Here is a 27,149-nt window from a genome sequence, read left to right as displayed (position 1 = left end):
ATGCCTTATAAATGGCAGGACCAAGATTTGAGCTTAGGCCTGTGGGACTGCCAGCCAGAGATTCCAGCTGTCATCCGCCCTGGGTTATTTCTTTGGTTGGGAGCCAGGATGTGATCACAGAATAGCCATAGTGGGGGAAGGGGGTCTGATTGGCAGCAGGAACTTGAGGGACTGATGGTGAACTGGAGACCTCTCTTTTCTGTTTTCCAATAGCTTTGAAATTGGAGTTCCCCCCCCCACCCCAATTTTTCAGGGCATACAGAACCTGTGTGAGTAGAAATAATGCATAAGCGGCAGGAAGAGAGACCCTCGAATTCTCGTCTGAGCTTGATTTTAATGAGGAAAACAGACACAGAAGGGACAGGACTTGCATTACATTCCTCAGGCTGCTACTCTGATTCTTGTACGGTACTGGTTGAGTCAAGCCCTTCAACCAGCCCACTTAGTAGTTCAGTCAGATTATTCAAGCCAAGGTTACAGACCTAGATTGATCTAGAAGCAGCTGTAGAGCACCTCCCCCACCTCCACTCCCACAATTAGCACCACTGACCCGATCAGATGGTTTATTTCACACTCCAGAAGTCAACAGTGATGGCTAAAATCACAAATTTTGCTTTATCACCAATCACCCTCTCCCCCAAAATCAGTCATAGGGAATTCCATGCTGTTTAGTTACAGGTAACATGGAATGTAATCTCTAGAACATTAATTTATATTGAAGACACGAATTCCTCTTCAGACACATCAGTTATTAACAAAGCCTGTAAACATCTAGCCAGCTGCTGGTAGTCAATTTTCAAAATTACCTAACCCCAACAGCATGTTTTTATCTGTAGCCATGTGTTTTTGAGCTTTGCTAAGGGCCTCAGAATTGAGAACCTTAAAAAAAAAAAAAAAAAAAAAAAAAATTCTACCTCCCTGCAAATAGTGTCAACTGCTGATCTTTGGGTGGGTTGGTTAGGGGGCTGGAGCCAGGGAGGGACAAGCAGGCCCCAGGGTGCTGCCCAAATGGAATACTAAATTATTTTTGCCAAGTTTAAAAAAAAAAAAAAGTCTAAACTGAAGATGTCCTTTTCTCCAAACACATCTCATCTTTCTGGGTCATCCAAAAACAAAAACTGGGTAGGTCAGACTGCACCAGGATGTCCCAGGGTCTTTGCTGGAATTAACATCACCAAATTATATTAAATTTTAGTGGTTCTTCCTCTTCAAGAGATTTTGGCTTTTTTGGTAAGGTCAGTCTCATGTGAAAAATCTCACAACGAACCTGTCTGGAGAAACCCCAATCTTAAGAGCTAATGATTGCTTGCTCACGGAACTTGGCTCTAAAACACCAGTGGCATTGCCACCAACCACAAAAACATACACAAGGGTGGGGTCACGAGCAGCACAGAAGACATCCTAGCTGACTGAATACTATCTTGTTGCCTGTCTTCAAAAATAAGACAACGTACCACCATTCCATATAAATCAAGTCACATGTTTAAAAAAGAGGCAGGACAAAACATATATCCATTATGATTTATTCTCTACAATACTTCGTTAAAGAGTTCAATGATTTGCACTCAGAAGTTATATAGCCAAGAGGCAACCAAGTGTAATACAAAGAATTGGTCTGAAGTCTTTGCACTGAAGGCCATATAGTCTCTTGCTTCAGGGAAATAAGAACGAAATGAACAAAAAGAACACAGCTCCCTAGGCTCCAGAATCTCAATAGAAAAGAACATCAACAGTTAGTGAAATTGTAGATGTCAACACATCATGGAAAACAGATCTTGTGCAAAATATTAACACCCAGGACTTTTGTATAGATGATTTTTATTATAAACAATAAAATATATGTAATGTCTCAACTACAAACCTTTCATGTTGAAAGGGTCTCTAACATGAGTTGTTTTATTATGAAGCGAAAAAGTTTTAAGAATCTCACAGTGGAAATAATCCAACACCGACCAACTCTAGTGATCAGAGACATTCTCTTTTAATGGAAAACAAGGACAATTCATAATTACAGAGAGAATGTCCTAGCTGTGGGTATTATGAGACAAGCCAACTTTCCAGACCAAAAGGCACTCACAGCTAGGGATGAAACGAACTCCGAACCAAGCCAGAGAAGTTGGGCTGGTCCTTGAAAACAGTGGTTACCTACTGTCCAGCTTGAGCAGCCCAAGGACAAAGGAAACAGCAGAACACATTCCCTTTTCTTTAAACCTACCATGCACACTGCAGGTACTGGCCACCCTCATCACTGCTTTGGTCAAGCATGCAGAAGGCAGTTCAGTTCCAGTTCGGAGCTGTCTTCTCCCTATGCAAAGCTGCCACATGGATGATCCAGACTTGGTATTTTTCCTGAGAGCCACCTGCTACACACTTTCATGAGGCGACCACAACCGTACACTTCTAGACCGCTTCCTGACTAGGCCCCGTTCAGGACGGATACTGACAGTGTCCATTCCTCACGGGGCCAAATGGTTTCCCTTGGTCGACTCCTGAGTCCCCTTGACAAAGCAAGAGGAACCCAAGCGTTTCCATTGCTGGACTTGTGTGGGAGCATGAGGGAATGTGCAGGGAGTAAGGCTTCTTCACTCCAAAACCACTGAGCCCACTTCAGTGTGGTGCTGGGCCTCATCAGCCTGATTCTTGTGCACTGATTTTTTTTTTTTCCCCATTTCTTGGGTTTTAAAATTTTCTATTCATTTTCTTAAATGGCAGGTTTCCTACCCCCCTCAATAAAATAAAATAAAATAAAATAACATACATTGGAGAAGACAAATAGGGCAACATTTCTACAAGAAAAAAATCGGCTTGAGGAGCATGGCACTGTAAATGCTTGCATGACCAGTCTCACTGAGCGTGCTCAGGGGTGAAGGTTTAGCACCAATTTTTTTGCTTTTTTTAATCTTTAGAAATTAAACACAACTTTTAACATAGAACACTTGAACAGTAATGAGTGTAGCCCTATGTATCAATACTGTTGTACAAATTGGAGGTGGGTGGCTTAGTCCAGAGCTGACCACCCTGACATCAATCCATGGCACCTAAGAGTAACCGTTGCCACATGTGTTAACAAGACATTTATTCTCAGCAGCAGGAAATCATGAAATGACCCCTCCATCTTCATTTACATTGCCAAGGGAAACGTAGCAGGCTGCAGGAACCCAGCACAGCAGTGAAGGGCCGCGGCCTAGGCACCGTCACCCACGTTTCCCTCGCACATCCCAGGTCCTCCCGAGCAGCACAGGACGGTGTGGAGCGCACCCACTCACCCTTGCCCATCCCTTCCCACACACTTGCCAGCGATGCCTAGAACAGCACAGGTGTCCTTTCTCAGACTGTGCCCCCGCTCCCCTTCCCCATTCCTGGAAGAAGAAAATGCAGAAGATCTTTTGAGTATTTGCCCGTTTCGGAAAGCCACACCATCACCACATAAACTGCAAAAAATAAATTAAATAAAAACGTTATGTTCACTGGGTGGACACCCAATCCACTTCAAGAGTTCTCTAAGCATGTTGTTGAAAACCAGTGTCACATCCTTAGGATCCTTCTTCCAATTGGCCACTCTTCCTGTGAATCATTTTAGCAGTGCCTTTGTAACAATATTTTCAAAGCATCTTCCAAGTCCCCTAGTTCTATGAACTTTGCCACCAAATAAGTGAAGAATAGGCAAGGAGAGAGGAAAACATTGCTGACAGCGACTTGGAAATCAGCGACAATGGGAAAGGGAAATATGTCAGATGAAAGTTTGAAAGACTTAGAATAAAATGAGCTATTTGGAAATTTGCCCTGGTGGGGTGAAGATTCCCAGCATGTTAGGCAAGATAAAGATCCACCTTGTGTAATTACACCACTGTTTTCTGAAGTCCTGGAAAGGACAGAAACATCAACAGTCTTCCCACTTCTACAGGCAAACTGGAAAAAGGAACTGCCCTGCTTACAGGCCCCTCAGATGTCTGCCTGAAGAGAAAACCAGCTCGGAGACCCTGGGTTCTCTCCTACGATGTGTCCTCCCCTCCTAAAGCCCAGCTCCATCGCTTGTTTGCACGTGTGTGCTTCTGAGAACCGAGGTCCAGCTCTAGGCACTGCTACCAGCAGAGGAGTGAGGTAGCCGGGCGGTGCAGGAGAGGCCTCTCCTCTCACACCTGCGCGCAGTGATGACGTCGGGGCCTCCCGTGCACACCTCCGTTCCGTTCCTCGGCAGGCTACACCGCGGAGCTCTGTTCGGTCAGCAGGAGACTCGATGCAGGAAGAGTGCCAGAAAATCCAACTGAGAGTGGGATGAGGATGAAAATCTTCACGGCCTACTGAGCAATGAGATCTGCAACGCCACCCAAAGGGCTTCCGATCTTGATGTGGGTCTCTGTCCAGGAGCCTCGAAGGACTCGTGGTGCCCACGTCCAACCCTAACGTGGCGTCCGCTTATGAAGCATGGAGGTTGTAATCAACTCTTGGTACGCAATAAACTGGAAGTTTAAAAAAAGGAATTTAAAACAACCTAAAAATGTTTGTTGGTCTCCGTTGCCCAGACTGCCACGGGAATACACCTACTTCATCTGGGGAGGCTGCAGGGGTGTGTGTGGGGCTCAACCTTCAGGGATCATCCATTTCAGCTTCCAGCGTGTGGTCAACACCCATGTGGCAAATACCAGACAAGGGTCTTCTGAACCCACACAGCAATTCCCACCAGTCAGGGAGGAGCCCCAATCCAACAGAACCCCATATTGAGGAAAGGCTGAGATAAGGCTTGGGCCCCTCAAGTTCTGTTTCATTCAAGGTAACCCGACCCTCCCTCAGTCAGCGGGAGGCAGACTTGGCAACGGAAGCTAGCATCATAAAATGGTGCAGTAATAGAAGTAACTGGACCAGGAAGAGGAGGCATCTGCTCCAATGATGTCATAGCCATTGGCGGCCACAGGGGGGTGGGACTGGTCATGCAGCCGTGTGTCAGGAGTAATGATTGTAGAGGGGCGGGGCATGAAGAGTGCCGTTCTGGAAACAGTGCTGTCGGGAAGCAATATACTCTGCGTAACTGATTGTCACCTTCTCACTTCGGTACCTGTATGAGGAAACAGGAAAGGGTATTAGGAACCCCAAACGCTTCATTCTGTAAAGTCACTCAGCAGAGAAAAACCAAAAGCTTACTCCACATTTTGAAAGAATAAAATGGAAGACCAAGAGCAATCTTACTTACAGAAAATGAAAGACAGCACAAGAAAACAATGCTGTTATTACAAATGAACAAGATGAAAAAGCACGATCACAATTCCCCCTGAGAATGTGTTTCGGCACATCCCACCTGGAAACACTACACGTGCTTATCATCAGGCTGCTGGTAAGCAATCCGCTACTGGGGTCTGGATGAAGAATTTCAAGGTCAAATTACACGGGTGGCAGATTGGAAGATGGCTGCACCAAAACCCAGTGCAAATTGCGTATCTACTTTCAGAGTAAATGTGATACATTTGACAGAAATGCAACCTCAATTTGCATAAGAGCAACAAACAAGTTATTATAACTAAAAGGGACACAGACACCTAATTCGGGGTCAGAGTCTGCCGAAGCAGGCTAAAGGATCCTCGGGGTTCTATAGAATAGGATAGGGCTCACTCCCCAGATGAATATGCCATATCACAGGGTCGTCCGAACAGAATTCACAGCACTTTGGCTGTGCTCTGGAAAGAGCCATGAGTCAGGATGCGAAGCATGGGGTGTTACAAACCTATGGAGCCTACTACAGACCACAGGAGCTGGGTGTGACAATCCTTACCCAGAGCCATCTCTTTCCCACTGTAATCACTCCTCCACTGCAAGGTGATTATTCCTGAATTCTGACAGGGAAATGGCTGTTCAAATAAATTATAATAATAATAATAATGCTTTGTATTTGAAGAGTTTTTTGTTTCTTAAAAATTTTTGGAATCCAAAGCATTTAAAAAACACTGGGTCATCTTCCAAACAGACCTGTGATAGTATATGATTATTCAGCATTTTACAGATGAGGGGCCCAAAAGAGGCCCACAAAAGCCCATAGAAGCTAAACCTCTCAGTGTTTCTGATTTCAACAGGGATGAGAAGAGAACTAACATCTCCTGAACACCTACAATGTTGACTGGCCCCAGGCTAGAAATTTTCCATCCATTACCTTGGCACAGCCTCAAACAACTATAAGGTATTATCATTCGCATCTTACAGACAAGGAACAGGCTCAGAGAGGTAGAGTAACTGGCTGAGGTCACACAGCTAGTAAATGTTAAGCTAGGATTCCAACTCCAAGTCCATCTGCATTCTACTACACTATGCAGCCTCCTCCTAGAAGTATTTCCCCCAAATGAGAGGCATTTCCTTTTAACTTTTTGTAAAAAGCATTTTCTGACTCTCCTGCATCTCCTGCCACCTGACTGCATGTGTGGTCAGAAAGCGGCACCTCAACTGACTCTGGACTTCCAGAGAGAGCACTGTCTCCTAACCTCAGTCTCCCCCTCAGCCTCCCAACCACGTGGGTCTGGCAAAGCCAACCACAGCCTGCTCCAACTGTGTCCCCAGCTCAGCTGTGGAGATGCACAGGATGCTGGGAGAGTCTCTGCTTTTGCTGCCACTGCTTCCTCAGAACTTGAACTTCACCCACACTTCTTTGATTTAGGGACATTCACAGAGAAAACGTCTTCCCCATCCCATCCAAGTTATCCTCCATTCAACCCCAACTAAATAGAAATGATAAGGAAAACAAGACAATGGCTTACCTGGTGAGTTTGATCGTTTTTCTGAATTCACTGGTAATTGGAGCTTTAAAGCCACCTTTCCTGAGCAAGGAGTCTATTGTCTGGATCTGATCCCAGTCTGAGGAGAGAGGCCACACTGAGGTCAATGCACATCTAAGAGTAAGGCATGCTCTTATGTGGCCCGTGCAAGAAGAGAAATGGGACTCAAGAAGCAGCCGAGTCTGCTAAGGCAGAGGAAGCCCTGGGCACTGACCCCCACGTACCTGACGCCCAGTCTGTCTGACAGTCCCGTGGAGACTCTGAGACATGAGATGATAGCCCGACACATGCCATAATGGCTGTCCCCAGGCTCCCTGCTCCTGCGTCCTTCCTGTCAGATGTTACCCCAGTATAATTATCTAGGAACAAACATGGTTCCAACTTAGACCAGCCTATTGGCCTAGTGCTGGTCCCCAAGGCTGCTCTGTGGGAAGAGAGGAATTTACATTCTGCAACTTCTATTTCTTTGTGTGATCTTCCTTCAATGTGATGATTTTAGGAGTCCTGTTTTGTATGGTAAAAAATTGACAGCGAGAAAGAAGCTAGCTGGGTGTGGTGGCTCATACCTGTAATCCCAGCACTTTGGGAGACTAAGGCAGGAGGATCACTTGAGCCCAGCAGTTCGAGGCCAGCCTAGGCAATATGGTTAAACATCATCCCTACTAAGAATGCAAAAATTAAGTGAGCGTGTAGGATGCGCCCATAGTCCCAGCTACTCAGGAGGCTGAGGTGGGAGAATCATCTGAGCCCAGGAGGTCAAGACTGCAGTGAGCCAGGATCACACCACGGCACTCCAGCCTGGGTGATAGATAGGAGGAGACCCTGTCTTAAGGAAGAAATAAAAAGAGAAAGACAGGAAGAGGGCGAGGAAGGAAGGAAGGAAAGAGCTGTTCCCTCAGGAAGGGCCGAAAAGTTGCTCATGCATATACTATTGTGTTATTCTCGCACATTCTTTTCTTTTGAGACGGGGTCTCACTCCTGTCACCCAGGCTGAAGTGCAGTGGCGCGACATTGGCTCACTGCAACCTCCATCTCCCAGGCTCACGTGATCCTCCCACCTCAGCCACCCAAGTGGCTGGGACCGTCAGGTATGTGCCACCACACCCGGCTGAATTTGTATTTTTTGTAGAGACGAGGTTTCACCACGGTGCCCAGACTAGTCTTGCACTCCTGGGCTCTAGCAATCCACCTACCTTGGCCTCCCAAAGTGCTGGGATCATAGATGTGAGCAAGTGTGCCCAGCCTCTTTCTTAACACATAAAACCAACTTCATCAAATTGAAAAACCAAAGAAAATCCCCTAAATTACTATGCTACGTGCTCCAAAGTTTTTATTTTTCCAACCAACTTTCAAATGGCAAAAGTAATTTGATTATTTACCTATTATTTACACCTCCTCATTACAAAACATGGTATGCCTCCTTGTACAGAGCGTTAGGTTTATGACCTAAAAGAGGTGGCTAAAAGGTTTGCTTTTATGCCACATATACACTGCTTTTGAAAAAGTTAAAGCACAAGCGAAAAAAAACCAACCAGGCAATTGCTTTCCATGTTTGCTCATGATATATACTTCATTGGGTATTTTTTCTCTATTCTAGGTTCATACCCAACAAATACTGTGTTTCACATATTATTTTCAAAAACAGACTAATTCCAAGAAAGAAGGAAAACTGCACTGCGTATCAGAGAATGCACACACAACATGTAAAGGCACCCTTCTAGATACTCTTTTAAAGAGAAAATCTGCTCGATCCACCCTACCTTTAACGTCCCCATCAGAAGAACTTAAAGGTTACTGAGTTTTTTCTTTTTTTTTTTTTTTTGGAGACGGAGTCTCGCTCTGTCACCAGGCTGGAGTGTAGTGGCGCGATCTCGGCTCACTGCAACCTCCGCCTCCTGGGTTCAAGCGATTCTCCTGCCTCAGCCTCCTGAGTAGCTGGGTCTACAGGCACACACCACCATGCCCAGCTAATTTTTGTATTTTTAGTAGAGACGGGGTTTCACCATGTTGGCCAGAATGGTCTCAATCTCTTGACCTCGTGATCCACCCACCTTGGCCTCCTAAAATGCTGGGATTATAGGAGTAACCCACCACGCCTGGCTGACTACTGAGTTCTTTAAAAAACAGTAAGGACTATGTTGACACCCTTTGCCATGTATAACATTGTTTAATGATTTGTCATCCAAAGTTCGATACCTACTGAATTCTACAATATGGTCAGGTTGATTCACAGTATTTTGCTACAATTGCCACTGTAGTTCAAGGGGCCAAGAAATAAAACTATTTATTGAAAAGAAGTGTTTGAAATAGCAGGCGAGTAAGTGACTTATTTACCCTTTTTCTTTTCCCAGCTCCTAGACCTTTTTGGAAATTTACCCTTGGTTCTACAGGAATTTGACAGGTATTAAGAGGCAGAAAGGCCTTCATTCTTAGTTGCAGTTGGGCTGAAAGATGACACACTTCACTTTCTTGCCCTTTAATTGGCACCACTGTGAATGATACTTGTCTTAAAATCCCATTCATCCAACTCACCTTGTTCCTTAGCAACCTCAGGTAAATATGTGGCTGTACGTTTGACACCTTTTTCATTAATGAATTCAATTCGAATCCCATGGACCCCTACCTATAGAAAAAAGTACAACCAAGTAAATGGCATTTACTTATTCTAATGGAACTTCAGTCCCCACATATCAATCCACATTAGTTCCTGACCAGCTTAACCCAGGCCTAGAAAAGGGAGAGTTTCTTGTATTTCATGACTAATTCTATCTCAGGAGGTACAGAGGCCAAACAAAGTTCTGCTTTTAGGGAAGGGTCGAGAGTATGTGCAGCCACCTCTGAGAATATGAAGGTAGGAGAAATGAATTATTTAAGTAACTCATCCAGGAATTGTGAATATGTTACCTTGACCCTATCCCATTACATAAGCATGCCACTAGGTTTTTATCTGGGGTCATGATCCTTCATATCTGATTCCTAATAGAAACTTCTACCCAGCCAGGCGCAGTGGCTCACGCTTGTAATCCCAACAATTTGGGAGGCCAAGACCGGTGGATTACCAGAGGTCAGGAGTTTGAGACCAGCCTGGCCAACATGGTGAAACTCCGTCTCTAGTAAAAAAACACAAACGGCTGGGCACGGTGGCTCACCCCTGTAATCCCATCACTTTGGGAGGCCAAGGCAGGTGGATCACGAGGTCAAGAGATTGAGACCATCCTGGCTAACACAGTGAAACCCTGTCTCTACTAAAACTACAAAAATTAGCTGGGTGTGGTGGCACACGCCTGTAATCCCAGCTACTCAGGAGGTTGAGGGAGGAGAATCGCTTGAACCCAAGAGAGGGAGGTTGCAGTGAGCCAAGATTGCGCCACTGCACTCCAGCCTGGCGACAGAGTGAGACTCTGTCTCAAAAAAAAAAAAGAAAAGAAAAATTAGCTGGGCATGGTGGTGGGCACCTGTAATCCCAGCTACTTGGGAGGCTGAGGCAGGAGAATCCCTTGAACTCAGGAGGCAGAGGTTGCAGTGAGCCGAGATCACGCCACTATACTCCAGCCTGGGCAACAAGAATGAAACTCCATCTCAAAAAAAAAAAAAAACAAGCAAACAAAAACTTTTACTCCAAGGCTTGCCAAGAGGGATCTGGAATATTTTCTGTTACTCCATTATTTATTAGACATGGAGAAAGATGTAAACCAAGCAGACTAGGGAGAATCAGGAGAAGCAAGCCTTTACACTGACATTTCTGCCTACTCTTGGTACAGGAGCACCTCTTCTGTCACCTATGTTGCCCACAATTGGTTCCAAACTGAGCCTTCACATTCTTATGCCCTCTCTCTCAATGAAGGAGATACATTGCCATGTACTAACCCGAACCCAAATGCAACGAGAGATGCAGAGTTCCAAATGCGGCTGTTCTCACCTCCCAGTCCAGGTAATCACTGGCATCCTCAAAGTTAGTAAGGAGGGAGACAGAGCAGAAAAGTTTAGGCAGCTCCTCTCGGGTCAGGGGAGGAAATCGGCTGTCCTTAAGTGCACTGGAGGGGGACAGAAAACACAGGTAAGGCTGCTCTGGAGTCAGGAGCCAACATCAGGTGCCACAGAGCCCCCATATTTATGAATCTTGAGCTATTCAGAGAGTATCTATTGTTCATCAACACTAACACGTTAAAAACAGCTCGATGCTATTAATTGTCTGTACTTGAACTGATAAGTGACTCACCAGATTAAGCCCCTTACATGTCCTGATTACCAAAAAGAGAAAACTCAACATACATCACTTAGAAGAAATAAAGTCAGGCAGCTATTTCTGATTCTAGCCAAGTTATCTACAGTTCTTAACATCTGGTGTCATTACCTGGTTAACGTGTATTCCCTGAGTCCTGAATGAAGATTCATGGCTGAGAAGGTCCCAATGCAGCCACGAAGCCGCTTGTCCCGCCCTGTCTTCCACGTCACAAAGAGCGGACTAAAAAAAGCAAAACACAAAACATTCTCCAGCCCCAAATTAATCATGGATAAGAACAAAACCTTTTGGCTTTGTCCCTATTCATTTCTGTTATTGCCAAGAATCCCTCTTTTCGGACTCGCCAGCTACCCAAAGGACTCTCTGCCTTTCTGAAAACGGCACAGCCCTGGCGGGAAACAGGACACCTACGAGGCAGCATGAGGAGAGGCTCCGCGTAGCGGTTCCCGTGTTCCCTGCTGACAACTTTAACTCACTCTGCTGCCAAACGGACATGCTCCTTTCCTCTTTCTCTACCCAACACTCCACTTTTTCTTCCAGTTCTCCAGTTTCCTCTTCCCTAAGTCTATGTATGCAGGTAGCCATGCTCCCCAGCTCTGTCTTTCACGATGACACACCTCACCTGCACAGCCCCCTGCTCATCTGTAATCCCATGTTGTTGTTCCATGATCATGTTTCATGATCGTGTCTGCCCCTGACAACTACGAATATCTCCGAAACTACAAATATCTCTGAAAATAAATTTTCAGAAAAAAAAAAAAAGTTCCCTCAAAAAACCTTTTTTAATTTTTAAAAAAAGGTTTTAAAAGGCCGGGTGCAGTGGCTCACGCCTGTAATCCCAGCACTTTGGGAGGCCGAGGTGGGCGGATCACTTGAGGTCAGGAGTTCTAGACCAGCCTGGTCAACATGGTAAAACCCCGCCTCTACTGAAAATATAAAAATTGGCCGGGCGTGGTGGCAGGCGCCTGTAATCTCAGCTACTTAGGAGGCTGAGGTGGGAGAATCGCTTGATTCTGAAAGGCAGAGGTTGCAGTGAGCCAAGATTATGCCACTGCACTCCAGCCTCGACAAGAGACTCTGTCTCAAAAAGGAAAAAAAAAATAGATTAAAAAAAAATAGAGATGGGGGGGGTCTCACTATGTTGCCCATGCTAAGCTTGAACTCCTGGCTCAAACGATCCTCCCACCGCAGCCTCCCAAAGTGCTGAGATTACAGATTACAGGCATGAGCCACCGTGCCCAGCCAAGACACCTTTTTATTAGCAGTTGCCATTTTCTGTTTCTAGGCCAAAGTCACACTTCATTAGGCTATATCAGATTGATAGTGACAGATTTTTTAGCAAGAGGTTTCAAGGCCTGTTCCCTCTTCCTGAAATCTCTCCACACTAATACCCTTACCTCTTAGATTCTTGAGTTAATAATTTCTAGAGGCAACTTAAGTTTTCAAAGTTATCTGCTTTGATCACTGTCACAAAGGGCCCCACAGCAGCTCTCCCGTCTAGCCATCTTTTCCTTCCAATAAAGCACCTGCACAGCACCAGCCAATGCTGCAGCCCCAAAGCCTACTGAAAAATCCTTCAAGACAAGGCCTCCATTGCCTGCAGGATGGAAATGCAAAGCCCTGAATACGACAGCCTAAACCTTCCCTAAACACCCACATCACCACCTGTTCTTCCAAACTGTGTCTCTCTCTTACATGGGGCACCCTGGATCTCACTCAGGCTTGGGATCTCCACCTGCTCAGTCAGGTGTTTTCCAACCACGTTACCCCAGGGTGACAGTTCCCAAAAAACCGAGCACACCTCCCTCCACATTTCCTCTCCTCTGACGCACTCACAGAGAACAACTTCCCCTTAGCACTGTGCGTGTGTGATCTGCCGACCTGACAGGTCTCAGAGAACAACTCCCCTTAGCTCTGTGCGTGTGCGATCTTAGCTCTGTGCGTGTGTGATCTTAGCTCTGTGCGTGTGCGATCTTAGCTCTGTGCGTGTGTGATCTGCCGACCTGACAGGTCTCAGAGAACAACTCCCCTTAGCTCTGTGCGTGTGTGATCTTAGCTCTGTGCGTGTGATCTTAGCTCTGTGCGTGTGCGATCTTAGCTCTGTGCGTGTGCGATCTTAGCTCTGTGCGTGTGACCTTAGCTCTGTGCGTGTGTGACCTTAGCTCTGTGCGTGTGTGATCTTAGCTCTGTGCGTGTGTGATCTTAGCTCTGTGCGTGTGTGATCTGCCGACCTGACAGGTCTCAGAGAACAACTCCCCTTAGCTCTGTGCGTGTGTGATCTTAGCTCTGTGCGTGCGATCTTAGCTCTGTACGTGTGACCTTAGCTCTGTGCGTGTGTGATCTTAGCTCTGTGCGTGTGTGATCTTAGCTCTGTGCGTGTGATCTTAGCTCTGTGCGTGTGTGACCTTAGCTCTGTGCGTGTGCGATCTTAGCTCTGTGCGTGTGCGATCTTAGCTCTGTGCGTGTGTGATCTTAGCTCTGTGCGTGTGACCTTAGCTCTGTGCGTGTGCGATCTTAGCTCTGTGCGTGTGACCTTAGCTCTGTGCGTGTGCGATCTTAGCTCTGTGCATGTGACCTTAGCTCTGTGCGTGTGTGATCTTAGCTCTGTGCGTGTGTGATCTTAGCTCTGTGCGTGTGACCTTAGCTCTGTGCGTGTGCGATCTTAGCTCTGTGCGTGTGACCTTAGCTCTGTGCGTGTGTGATCTTAGCTCTGTGCGTGTGTGATCTTAGCTCTGTGCGTGTGACCTTAGCTCTGTGCGTGTGCGATCTTAGCTCTGTGCGTGTGACCTTAGCTCTGTGCGTGTGTGATCTTAGCTCTGTGCGTGTGTGACCTTAGCTCTGTGCGTGTGTGACCTTAGCTCTGTGCGTGTGACCTTAGCTCTGTGCGTGTGCGATCTTAGCTCTGTGCGTGTGACCTTAGCTCTGTGCGTGTGACCTTAGCTCTGTGCGTGTGTGATCTTAGCTCTGTGCGTGTGATCTTAGCTCTGTGCGTGTGACCTTAGCTCTGTGCGTGTGCGATCTTAGCTCTGTGCGTGTGATCTTAGCTCTGTGCGTGTGCGATCTTAGCTCTGTGCGTGTGCGATCTTAGCTCTGTGCGTGTGTGATCTTAGCTCTGTGCGTGTGTGATCTTAGCTCTGTGCGTGTGACCTTAGCTCTGTGCGTGTGTGACCTTAGCTCTGTGCGTGTGTGATCTTAGCTCTGTGCGTGTGTGATCTTAGCTCTGTGCGTGTGTGATCTTAGCTCTGTGCGTGTGTGATCTGCCAACCTGACAGGTCTCCCGAGGGAAGAGGCTCCTTTTCTTCACACCCTCTCCATGCCCCAGCCAAGGTTTTGCAGTCTCTGTATGCAACCGACAATTGAGGAACGAATAGTCTCATATCAACGAATACTCCAAAAGCATGCCCCCAAAACAAAAATAAAAAAAAGCAATGCTCTTCAAAGCCAGCTCAGAGTGGCTTCCAATTCTGAGGAAGAAGAATATGCTAGCATGGAGTTTTTCAGTTTACTTTATACATATTGCTTATTTAAGTCACTGAGACCAGCAGAGGTCTTGGGACAAGCAACAAAGAATTTTCAGCTAAAAATACTGAAGCAGATTCTGATTTTCTTGATGGGATGTCAGTGGCCCTACAGCTTTACCAAGGGATTTCTCATGAACAAAGTGAGGGGCCCCTGTCAACCAACTCACAGATCCAATGAATGAGAGCTCCTAGTCTCCAGCCTGGCCTCAGACTTCCAACTCACCCGCACTTCAACACTACGGGGTCCCCAGTGGTATGGCGTGACTTCCCCACTTGCGAGGTTAAATGACCTACCCACTGCCATGTGAACTAACAGAAGAGCCAAGAATGAACTCACTTGATTTCCAGAACATTAACAAGCCTACAGCCTCCTCCAAATGTGAACTGTATTTAAAACTGTCTGGACATTTCTTATCATTCTCTTCCCATTACCCTTTCCTCAAATGATAATAAAGATTTCCAAGCAGCAGATCTCTTGAGAGAATCACCCCAGAAAGATGTCGCCATGCCTTCCTCAGTGGCCCCAGCACCTGAGTTACTCACTAGGGGTCATTGGTGAATCTAGGAAGTCGTGGCTGTGGGAAGCCATAGAGGTGACAGTAGAGTACGTCGAAGCAGTAGCAGCACATCTCCGCGGTCACCACCAGATTCTTAGTGGTGTTGGCAGTTCCATTAGGCCGGGGAAGAGGGCTCAGCGCTCCCGATGCGGGATTCATTCGTGTGATGGGAGAGTTTCCAGGTCCCAGAGTTAAGTCTGACACATTCTCCCGTCCACTGCTGCTGTCCACATGCTGGTGGTTTTGAAGAGGTCCTGAACTAGAGCCGGGGACAGTTGTGGACTGATTCCCGTGACTGTGCGTTCCACTTCCAGATAATTTGGGCTTCTTGACCCCACAACAGCCTGCTGCCAACTTGGGCTCGAGTGGGGGAACACAACGTCTTTTTCCCATCCTGATTCAGTGCTCGAGGTCTGGAATGCTGCAGAACCCTAACCAAAATGAGGAAGTTAAGCATTAATTGGAATGGTTAGTTAAAAGGAGAGAAAAAACATCAAGGAGAGAGAGTCTGCATGGACCAGCTAAGAGCTGTCAAATTCCTTCTCCCACTGCAACCTCCAGGTCACGTGATCAAAAAGGGTCACAGACCAGGAGAAGAAACCCCTAACCTTTTCCTAAAAGATAACTAATTTTTATTTTCCACAAAATTTCCATATGACTACCGTGGCTGGAGGCAGGCATCAAGCAGCTCCCTGTTCCCCAAGAGTCCCCAGGGCAGAAGACAGGGTGGGGCAGCAGCCAGCGTGAAGCTGGCCGAGGACATTTCCAGACCGCCTGGAGGACTGCGCATGACCTGTCAGACTCATCATCATGATGTCTCTACCTTTTTTAGAGACTCCAAATTGAACCATCCTATTTTTAAAGAACTCCAGAGGAACTTCCATGATGTTCCTTGTTAACCACATCCTTGTGCATTTTCCTCATCACTAACTACAATCTATCTTCGTACTTTCAGCCCCAAACCACAGCGAGGATGAAAAGCAGTTGGCTGTCACTCTGAAGAGGGCACATCTTCTAACACAAGGCTCCCACCTTTCTGTCTTTGCAGCTCTCCTCCTCCAGCCCCCTCATTCTCTTTGGTTCCCCTCTGAACTGACTCCAGTTTCTATACATCTCCCTATCCTTTCAAGACCCCATTCAAAAAACCTGCAACCTAGCAGAAACCTTTATCCACACGAATGACCCAAGCTTCACAGACCTTTTGTGAGGTGGCAGTTTCTGCCCTGTCATAGCCAGGCAGACAGAGACAAAGCCACCCAGCTTAACAAAATGTGGTGTCACATGGGCTGGGGAGCCACAGCCTCCTCCTAGCTGATGATGCGAACGGAAAGAAGGGATTTTTTTTTTTAATTGGTTTTTTTTTTTCTTTAAAAGCCCGCGGTAAAAATGTATAGCCATAACACGACTAAGGTCCCCTCTGTTGTCCGAAAAGTGTCACTCCTCAACAGAATTAGGAAAATAGCGCCTAGTTATTTCAATGTTGACAACAGTGAAGTTTCTAACTACAGAAAACTAACCTTTCTCTCAAGTCATTGTATGTTATTGTTTTGGCCAGAGAGAAAGAAGGGGAAGTGGGGGTAGGGAGAGAGAGAGAGAAGAGAGATTTGCATTGTCCTACCTAAATTTTCCCCTGTGATTTGGACATGTAGTGTATAATTATCTTTTTAGGCGTTGATCTACAAATAGTATTTCAGTTGTAAACTCTTTAACCTTTTAAATTTCAAATCAAATATTTACACACCATTTGCAATGCCATTATTTCCAAACAACTTGTCACTTTACATTGAATGATATAAACATTTTATAAGGATCATTTATGTTCTTCATATATGCTGATTCATAACCAAATACACATCTAGGGCATTTCTGATTGAGATCAAAGCCCTCTGTGGCTCAAGAATAATAGCTTGTACACTTAAATGTCTTGCTTGAAACAGGGGCTTTCTCTCTCTTTCTTTCGAGAGACAGGTCTCACTCTGTCACTCAGGCTGGAGTGCAGTGGCACAATCATAGCTCACTGCAGCCTCCAACTCCTGGACTCAAGTGATCCTCCCGCCACAGCCTCCCAAAGTGCTGGGACTGCAGGTACGTACCACTATGCCCAGCTATTTTTTTTTTTTTTTTTGAGATATGGGGGTCTCACTACGTTGCCCAGGTTGGTCTCAAACTGCACTCCAGCCTGGGCAACAGAGCAAAGCCCTGTCTCAAAAAAAAGGTGGGGATCCTCTCACTGCAGCCTCCCCAGGAGCTGTCAGGTGTGAGCACCTGGCTTCTTTTTGAGAAAGTCTTATTTACTCGATATAATAAAACCTCCAATGACTACACTGTTTCTGAGCATGGATGTCACTGTCTTATTTGGACTGTTGAGAGAGGGAGCAGAGTGTCTTGGTTTTTTAAAATGCTGCCTCCAAAGCCAGGTGGCCTGGGCTCAAATCCTGGTTCCTCCACGATTAACCTCTTTCTGCCTCAGTTTCCTCAAAACAGGAATAATAATAGTATTTGCTTCCTAGGGTTGTTAGGTGAATTAAATAAGTTTAATATATGTAAAGAGGCTCACGCCTATAATCCCAGTACTTTGGGAGGCCGAGGTGGGCAGATTACTTGAGGTCGGGAGCTCGAGACCAGCCTGACCAACATGGAGAAACCTCATCTGCACTAAAAACACAGAATTAGCCGGTCATGGTGGTGCGTGCCTATAATCCCAGCTACTCGGGAGGCTGAGGCAGGAGAATCACTTGAACTCTGGAGGCAGAGGTTGCAGTGAGCCGAGATCGTGCCATTGCACTCCAGCCTGGGCAATAAGAGCGAAAAAACAAACAAACAAACAAACAAAATATATATATATGTATCAATGTATATATATGTAAAGGGTGTAAACCAGTGACGGGCATGTGGTAAGCATTCATACTTCCAGCTGCTCTTATCATCTGGGTTCTCGGTCCACTGTTCTCTAGGAGGGCAACTCCTGGGGCACCAGTACGTGGCTGCGCACTCTGGGCTTACAGCAGAACTTGCACGGAGCACACACTCTTCAAATAGGGTTCCACTGAATCCTCTAAAGCACTCAACAAGGCAGATGATGCTACCACCATTTTACGTTCTACATCGTCCACACGGCCACTAAGTGGCGCGCTAGATTTTTTGTTTTGTTTTGAGACGAAGTCTCACTCTGGCCCCCAGGCTGGAGTGCAGTGGCACAGTCTTGGCTCACTGCAACCTCCGCCTCCCACGTTCAAACAATTCTCCTTACTTGGCCTCCCGAGTGGCTGGGACTACCGGCACGTGCCATCACATCTGACTAATTTTTGTATTTTTAGTAGAGATGGGGTTTCACCATGTTGGCCAGGCTGGTCTTGAACTCCTGAATTCAGGTGATCTGCCCACCTCAGCCTCCCAAAATGTTGAGATTACAGGCGTGAGCCACCGCACCTGGGCCAGAGCTAGGATTTAGATCGCGATCTATGTATCAGGCTCTATGGCCTGGAACTACAAGAAAGAATGAGTCTTGTCAATAATATCCACTGGATTCAGTCTCTTTCTTTAGGGGCAGGATTAAAAAAAAAAAAAATTAAATTCTGGACTGGCCGTGGGGGCTCACACCTATAATCTCAACACTTTGGGAGGTCGATCGAGGTGGGAGGATGACTTGAGCCCAGGGGTTGGAGACCAGCCTGGGCAACAAAGTGAGACATCTGTCTCTACATAAAACAAATTAGCTGGGCATGGTGGCACCCACCTATGGTCCCAGCTACACAGGAGGCTGAGGCAAAAGGATCACTTGAGCCCAGGAGACCCTGTCTCAAAATAAATAAATAAAAATTTAAATTCTAGGGTATGTTAAGAACTAATCTAACAGCTTATAGAATCTTGCCAACAAAAATGGAGCTGGGAAAAAAACATGAAAAACCAAGCCCAAAGTCAACACCTCAGCCATCACCTGGAAAATTATCCCCTCATCCCAGGGTCATTTGAATCCATGATGGGTGTCACTGGCCTGAGTTCTCACTTGACTCTACTTTGTGTGCAACTGTGGGCAGCAAGGTAGAGATACAGGTTGGATGAAGCAGCAGGACCGTATTCCCAGAGAGCTGGTGTTTTAACAGGGCCCTGAGGCTCTGCACCTCTAGAGCCTCAGAATTCAAAATATCAAAGGGGAGGGATAAAATGCAAAAGCTAAAAAAACCTTTCATCATTCTCATTACACCAAACCACACCTGAAGGAAAAGCTACATGTCGTGAGACGGAGGCAACAACTCAGACATTCTCTTCCAGGTGGTGTCAGCCACCTGACTGGTGAAACATCCTAAAACAGAGCAACAGAAGCGATTTTCAAACCACACCAATGCAGATGAACTCAAGTCTAGAAGAGTCTGCCTGCACACCACATACAATCACTGACCGCAGTGGCAGCTGCTGTCTAGCATTTACAGTTCCCCCACATCTTCCAGCTGTGACTTGCAACGAACAGAACCAACCACAATCTTTGGCCCTTTAGACCCAAGCATTTCTCTGGAGGCCACTAAGTAACCAATTCAACTGACAGTCTCAGTTGAGTCTTAGTGACCAAGAGCAGAGTTAATATTTTCTGCATCAAAAATATATTAGAAGGCATTTCTTATAAAGCTTATTCCATAAATTCAAATCTATGGGAAATTTCAAACATGAACAAAGTGGAGAAAACAGTATACTCCACAAATAGTATAATGAGCCCAACATTGAAAAATGTCCAACCTATGGCCAATCTTACTTCATCTATACCTCTGTGCATCACCTACTCTCTCCGCCTCCCATCCTTCTACACAATTATTTAAGGCGGGTTTTTGAGGGGGCCAATCTTCTACTTATCTGCCAACAAAAAGCAAATATTAACTTGATATAGTTTGCGTATTTGTCGCTGCCCAAGTCTCATGCTGAATTGTAATCGCCATTGTCAGCTGTAGGGCCTGGTGGGAGCTGACTGGATCACGGGTGGATTTCCACGAATGGTTTAGGACCAACCTTTGGTGCTGTACTCCTGAGAGTGATGACAGCGAGTGCCTTCTCTCAAGACCTGGTCATTTAAAAGTGTGTGGCGCCTCCCCGCAACTCTCTCTTGCTCCTGCATTTGTTATTTACGTGCCCGCTCCCGCTTTGCCTTCCGCCATGAGTAAAAGCTCCAAGGCCTCCCCAGAAGCAGATGCTGCCACGCTCTCTGTACAGCCTGCAGAACCCTGAGCCAATTAAACCTCTTTTTATTTTTTTTATTTTTATTTTTTTATTTTTTTGAGACGGAGTCTGGCTCTGTCGCCCAGGCTGGAGTGCAGTGGCCGATCTCGGCTCACTGCAAGCTCCGCCTCCCGGGTTCTCGCCATTCTCCTGCCTCAGCCTCCCGAGTAGCTGGGACTACAGGCGCCGCCACCTCGCCCGGCTAGTTTTTTTTTTTTTTTTTTTTGTATTTTTTAGTAGAGACGGGGTTTCACCGTGTTAGCCAGGATGGTCGCGATCTCCTGACCTTGTGATCCGCCCGTCTCGGCCTCCCAAAGTGCTGGGATTACAGGCGTGAGCCACCGCGCCCGGCCTAAACCTCTTTTTAAAAATAAGTTACCAGTCTCAGGTATTTATAGCAATGCAAAAATAGCCTAATATATAACAACTATAGGCAAAGAACGTAAAGTAAACCAAGCTGCTGGTAATAAACAAAGGCTTCTTAAACCTCAACCACTATCAATGAATTTCATCAAAATGTTCTCTTTAGGTTTGAGATTCTCTAGTCCTATTCCAACAATGTAGGTGTCTCATCACAACTAAGTAGTTCCCGACTCGGCTCTCAGCACTGCCCTGCAATGATCAAGAGACACCTGGTCCTCCAGCAGCCCGGCTTTCTGAGTACAGGGTAAGGTACTTCAAACCAATAGCGTTCTAATAGATCAGACTGTCTGGTCAGCTAAAAACAAAGCTCCACTGAATGCCATGCTCCACCTCTTCTAAATCTGTGCCCGCCAAACTTCCCTGCCAAACTTTATGAAAACGACCAAGGACGGTACTGTGAGCATAGTACAAATTACCGTGAAGCTGGTTCATCTGAAATAAGAGAAGCCAGGCGCAGGAGCTCACGCCTGTAATCCCTACACTTAGGGAGGCAGAGACGGGTGGACAGCTTGAGCCCCGGAGTTTGAGACCTGCCTGGGCAACATAATAAGACCCCATTCTCCACAAAAACGGAAGGAAAAAGACAAAAAAAGTTTGAAATCAGGTGTAAAAACTCTTGCTTTATAAAAGAATATATATCCAAGACCCTTTCAGGACTTCAGCTGCTTACCCGTACAAAGCTCAGCTCAAGGGCCATGATGAGAGTCCACAGTAGTGATCCCCTTTTCTTCCTGGTCATCCATTAGGACCACCAATAAGAATAAGCTAGTTAAAACTAGGTTTCCACTAGATGGAAACAATACTCATGCTTCAACAAAAAGCTGGCAGAAATCACAGGAACCACTGTTTTACCACCTCTTAAGACCTAACCTTGCAGGTGTCAAATAAAGTGTGTCCTCAGTGCTTAAAGTCACCAGCCTTTCTCGGTTATGCTGCGGTGTCCTCATCTGACCTGTGCTTGCAGGACGTTCTCTCCTCTCCACCTGATGTACACACTCAAGGGGGCCCTGAACTTCATTATACCTGAACTGCTATTTGGAGCAGCTTACAACTGAAAACCCAGCACTGAACTCAGCATCACCCTGAGCCTGAGAAGCTGCGGGGCATCTGTTTCATCTTTCACGGCACCTAACATGGTGCCCTACATACAGTACACACACACATACATACACACACACACACACACACACACACTGCTGATCGTCACCAACAATCTTATCTACACATCCAGTAATTTAAGTTTGCCTGCTGACAGTGGAGTATCGCAGAACCTGCGGATGACTGAATTATAAGGGCCTATTCTTATCAACAATCTCCATTCTATTCAGCCTAAACCAAGGGATAGTTTAATAATTATCCATAGCAAAATGGATAGCCACTGTGGATAATTCATTTTAAAAATTAGGTCAACTATCACCTAAATTCACTTCTTGGTCCAATGTACGCTGGCAGCTGTCGTCCTTAAGGGTAGCTGTCAGTTCTGGAACTGGTTTTGGGTGCCACTTCTAGGTGGTTCAAGGCTTTCTTTTGATAGATCAGACGATCTGAACTGTGGTTGGGAAGAACTATTTGTTCCTTTTTGAATGACGGAGCACTTTCAGAACTACCCACTGGAGAGTTTATTTGCCTGGGTGGCCATTTGTGGTTTCAGGGATTAATACAAACCATTTCTCATACACTGCTAGTATTTACAAACCAGGTATTGAGACTGCTGTTGACATGAAGATGTGATGATGCCCTCACTCACGTGTCTGGCTGGGCAAAAGGACCTTCCTCTCTCACTGCAGGTCCCTTCCAAGGCTACTGAGTCCACTGAAAACAATAACTCACATTTTCCAGAGCAGCTCCCCTCTTCAGGGGACAGAGCCTACATTCTGAGGTTACAATCTCAGCTCAGATCCCAAGTCTGACTTGTCACGTACCAGCTACACAACTCAGGCAAGTTTTCACATCTCTGTGGACTTGGGCTCCTGCTACCCCAGAGGTTTATTTGTGAGCTGTGAAAGACACAAAAACCACCTGGCAGTTCTGTGGCACATAACTACTATCTAGTAAGTGTCTGCTGTTACCAATACTACCCTACCCCACGGATAAAAGTAGTGTCGGTTATAAAAAGAACACAGTTCTGAGTGCTTACAATTTCTAGAGAAATAACACCCTCATAATACAATTCCATTAAGAATGACCTTGTAATCTAAAAGATCGTATTATTAACGTGGGATTATGACTCTCATGACCTTGATAGTTTCCTTCTTTGGAGAGCAATGGCTTCTAATTAATCATCCACTGCTTCTTTTCATTCTGAGATGCCAGAAAACACAGAGGAAAATACTTTGCTGCCTTGAGAGTTGTACAGTTTTATTCCACTAGAGCCCTCATTTAAGCTTACAGATATACACTAAAAAAGAGACTAAATTTGCTAAATATGCTATTATTGTAGACATCTTGATAGATATTGAATACCAATTTAAAAAACTGTTGTCAAAGTAGTTAGGTTTACACAACCATCAGATTAAAGTATCTAGAAAAGCCTAAAGGTGGGGGGAAAAAATCTAGATTCACCTTCTGAAGACATGTCTCAAAACAGCTTATTCGAGGGCATGACCTCATGAAGATTTGAGAGGTGGGAAAAAGGCCAAGAAAAATGGGGTCTCTGCATTTTCTTCTGTTATCATTTAGCATTCAGATGTTTGCTCAAATCAAGCTTTCCACAAAAGGGAACAAGCTGTTGTTTCCTTTGTGACACAGAGTTGAGTTGAAATTCAATTTAATAATTATATTATGGGTACTGAAATGGCACCTGAGCTATAATTCTGTCCTACTTATGGAACTATTCCAGGAAACAGTCAGAAAAACCCACATACATTCTGGTAACCATACCAAATAATCATTTATTTTTGAAACCCCCAGCATACACACACCCAAAACATTTGGTGTGTGAAAATTTTCCCCCACAAATCACAGACCTACCTATATAATTGTTCCTTTTTGTTTTGGAGACAGGGTCTCCCTCTGTGGTCCAGGCTGGAGTGCAGTGGTGCAATCACGGCTCACTGTAGCCTTGAACTTCTGTGCTCAAGAGATCCTCCTGCCTCAGCCTCCCAAATAGCTGGGACCACTGCCATGCACCACCACACTCGGCTAATTTTAAAAAATTTTTCCTTTTGTAGAGATGGGGTCTCGTTATGTGGACCAAGCTGGTTTTGAACTTCTGGCTTCAAGTAATCCTCCTGCGTTGGCTTCCCAGTTTTGGGATTTACAGGCATGAGCGACTGTGCCCGGACTTTTTAAAAAAAAAAAAAAAAAAAAAAGAGATGAAGTCTTGCTATGTTGTCCAGGCTGAAGTGGCTATTTACAGGGCTCAAGCGATCCTCCTGCCTCAGCTTCTCAAGTTGCTGGGGCTCCAGATGCATGCTACCATGCCTGGCAACAATTGTTTTTAAGCTTTATAGATTTTTAAAAACATAAAGAACCCTTTTTTTTTCTTTTTAAAAGACGAAGTCTCGCTCTGTCGCCAGGCTGGAGTACAGTGTCATGACCTCGGCTCACTGCAACTTCCACTTCCCAGGTTCAAGTGATTCTCCTGCCTCAGCCTCCCGAGTAGCTGGGACTACAGGTACGTGCCACCACGCCCAGCTAATTTTTGTATTTTCAGTAGAGACAGGGTTTCCCCATGTTGGCCAGGATGGTCTTGATCTCTTGACCTCGTTATCCACCCAACTCAGCTTCCCAAAGTGCTGGGATTACAGGTGTGAGCCACTGCGCCTGGCCAGAACTATACATTTTCATTTCAACTTAGCTTAAAGAAAAACATGTATCTAGGAGTCAAAACTTTTTTCACCTCCCCTGTTTTCTATGTGACCTGTAGCAAGGTGCCAGATTTTTCTGGGCCTCAGTTCTTTCATTTGTAAAATAAAAACATTTGTCCCCTACATCTCTCAGAGGGGCTGGGGGGCTTCACCGAGAAGTGAAGCACTCTGAAAACGCTCTCCTAAGTGTTAGCATACTATCATGAATCAACTTAAGAGGACACAGCCGTCATAATTTTTCCCCAGAACTTTGTTTCAAGTTTACAGTGAAAAATTTTAATTATTTTCAAATCTGTGATGGGATTTTCAGGGAAATATCATCACTATTGCGAATTTAGGACAAAATGTTCCAAAAGTCTTTGAGGACTCAAACTATAGAAAAGAGAACCAATAACTGACTTTGATCAGGAACTGCATTAACCTCTGAGTTAATTACCCTAAAAGTTAAGACAACCTTTTTGGTCATATTGAGAAACGAATTTGGGAAGGGTAGGGAGCCAGACCTTACACACTAGAAATATAAAGGAAAGATCATGCCACGCCACCACCTAGCTCACTCTAATGGGGGTACAGAACACAAACTTGCATATTTAAATTATTTTAAAAGGGAATCAGTGGAAAAACTTCATCAACATTAGGATCCCCTCACGGAAGTAGAAAAATACGAATGAACAAAATACACCTACATCCCAAAATCCTAGCACATGCCTAAAACCAAAAACTACAATGACGCTCTTTTCTAAATATGTCCAAGATAATACTCACTGAAAGCAGAAAGTTTGTATTGCCAGAGGAACAGCTACAACAGAGGAGGGGAGCTATTTTGTCTCTGGAATGAATTTTCTTCCTTCGGATTCCATTCCTTCTTCCTGTACCTAAGACGGAAATGGCAGGTGCAGTGAACAAACACCCAGGTAGGGCAGAGGTAAGATACATACGGTTTCTGAAAAACCACAACTCCACAGAGCAATTTCGGGGCGGGCACAGCAAATAGCTAGAGAACAGGCTCTCCTTATTTCAAAACCTTTCAAACTCTAAATCTGAGGCAGCAGTGCAGTCCCATGCCCTGAATCATCTCATCCTTAGCGTCATCAGCAAGAGGGGAGGATGGTGAGAATCAAAGGTTTGATTTATTGAACTCGAGCATTAAAACTTCCCCACCACCGATGCAGAGCAAAAGTTGCTCTCAAGCCAGGAGAGACCATTTAAAGGCTCGCCGCCGGTTTCAGAACACAGATAAATAATTCCCCAATCCTCTGCAAAGACAGCACTGAAGAATCACTGGACAGCACGCCGGAGGCAGGGACCTGAGGGCAGGCCATCTTGCTTTGCCGGGAGGAGAGGGTCACTGTTGCTAGGAGTCATTCATCCTTACTGTCAGTCTCGAAGAAATCTCTTCCTGATCGCTTCACCAACTCTCCCCACTAGTAGAGAATGGAGCTACTCCCAAAGATGTGAGTAAACAGGAGACTGTTTACATCTCCTGTGGGTGGGAGAGGCCCCACCCACTCTATCCTAGGAGAGGGCAGTGAAAGAGGATAAGGCCCAGAGGGATAAGGGTGAGGGACCGTGGCAAGGAGAGGAGTTCAGATCAGGACAGGGAATGGAGGAGGGCAAAGAGTGAAGGGCACAACCCACAGCCTGGGAAAGAGAGAGGCATGAAACCCAGCGTGTCAGGTGGACGGATCACGGAACAGGGGTCCAGCGCAGGTTAAGGAAGGAGGGCCCAAGGGTAGGGGTGGGAAAAAGAGAAGAGGAGGAGGAGGAAGCGCGCGTGTGAAGAGTGTTAAGAAAACGACAGGCCAGAGCAGGGAGGGGAAAAGCAGGCCGAGGGAGAGGGTGAAAGGTGAAAAACGAGGGTATGAGGAAAGAGGGTCCGGGGCGCTGGGGAGTTGGGGAGACGATGGAGCGACGGGTAGAGCAGCTTGGGCCGAGCCGCGGGGGTGGAATCCAGACGCCGGGCGGGGGAGGGGGCGGCGGGACGGTGGGTGGGGGCCACCAGGCGGCGCCGGAGACCACCAAACTTTACAACGAGCGAGTCTGCTTCCTGGAGGGAGTGCAGACAAGGACCAGGAGCGGGAGCCGAGCCTCGCGGCCCGGGGCACGGCGCCGCCCGCCCCTCCCCGGCAGTGCCTCCCGACCCCCTGCCCTCCGCTGGGACAGGGCCTGAGGCCCCCCCGCCGCCCGGGACCCCTCCCCCACGCTGCCCCGGGACCCTCGCCCCAGGACCGCGGGGTCTCCTCCCGGCCCCGCCGCCCGACCCGGCGAGAACAGGCCCGGCGGGCAAGGCGGCGGCGGCCCGAGGGAGGCCGGGCCCGGCAGCGGGGAGGAGGAGGGCGCGGCGCAGCCTGAGTTTCCCACCTTTTCTCCTGGCCCAGACGCGGCTGGGGCGGACGGGACCTCTCGTGCTCTGCCTCCTCCTTCTGCTTCATGGAGCCATGCGCCTGGGTGGGGGCTCCCGAGAGAAGCTGGCCCGCGGGCGGGCCGGACGCGCGGCGCGGACGGGGCGGGGCGAAGGAGGCCGGCTGGCGGAGGAGGAAGCGGCGGGGCGGCGGCGGCGGCCGGGAAGAACTAGAGGTATTCCCCGGGCGGCTGGAGGACTGAGTCGAGCCGGGACCCGAGTCCTCCGGTATCCC

The 27,149-nt window shown here is 46.6% G+C and overlaps 1 protein-coding gene across 24 annotated transcripts; it reads right to left on the bottom strand.

Moving 5' to 3' along the window:
* Positions 1-1,509: 1,509 nt before the first annotated feature.
* Positions 1,510-27,149, bottom strand: AMMECR1L (AMMECR1 like). Of its 24 annotated transcripts, none has more exons than XM_065525343.1 (10): positions 26,875-27,149; positions 25,279-25,388; positions 23,675-23,987; positions 15,063-15,507; positions 11,110-11,220; positions 10,675-10,789; positions 9,288-9,378; positions 6,980-7,114; positions 6,738-6,834; positions 1,510-5,053 (listed from the first exon to the last, which is right to left on the bottom strand). In XM_065525343.1, the coding sequence occupies exons 4-10, from the start codon at positions 15,467-15,469 to the stop codon at positions 4,942-4,944; spliced, it is 1,068 nt and encodes a 355-aa protein (XP_065381415.1). In that variant the 5' UTR covers positions 15,470-15,507; positions 23,675-23,987; positions 25,279-25,388; positions 26,875-27,149; the 3' UTR covers positions 1,510-4,941. The 24 variants fall into 24 exon arrangements, 12 of the variants coding, with proteins under 12 accessions (XP_065381415.1, XP_065381418.1, XP_065381417.1 ...); XR_012421019.1 differs by having other exon boundaries at positions 3,060-5,053; positions 10,623-10,789; XR_012421017.1 differs by lacking the exon at positions 6,980-7,114 and having other exon boundaries at positions 10,623-10,789.

The sequence above is a fragment of the Macaca fascicularis genome, chromosome 12 (assembly GCF_037993035.2).
Source record: "Macaca fascicularis isolate 582-1 chromosome 12, T2T-MFA8v1.1".
NCBI classification, from domain to species: domain Eukaryota; kingdom Metazoa; phylum Chordata; class Mammalia; order Primates; family Cercopithecidae; genus Macaca; species Macaca fascicularis.
The sequence above is the reverse complement of the archived record's forward strand: the minus strand, read 5'-3'. Positions and strand labels throughout refer to the sequence as shown.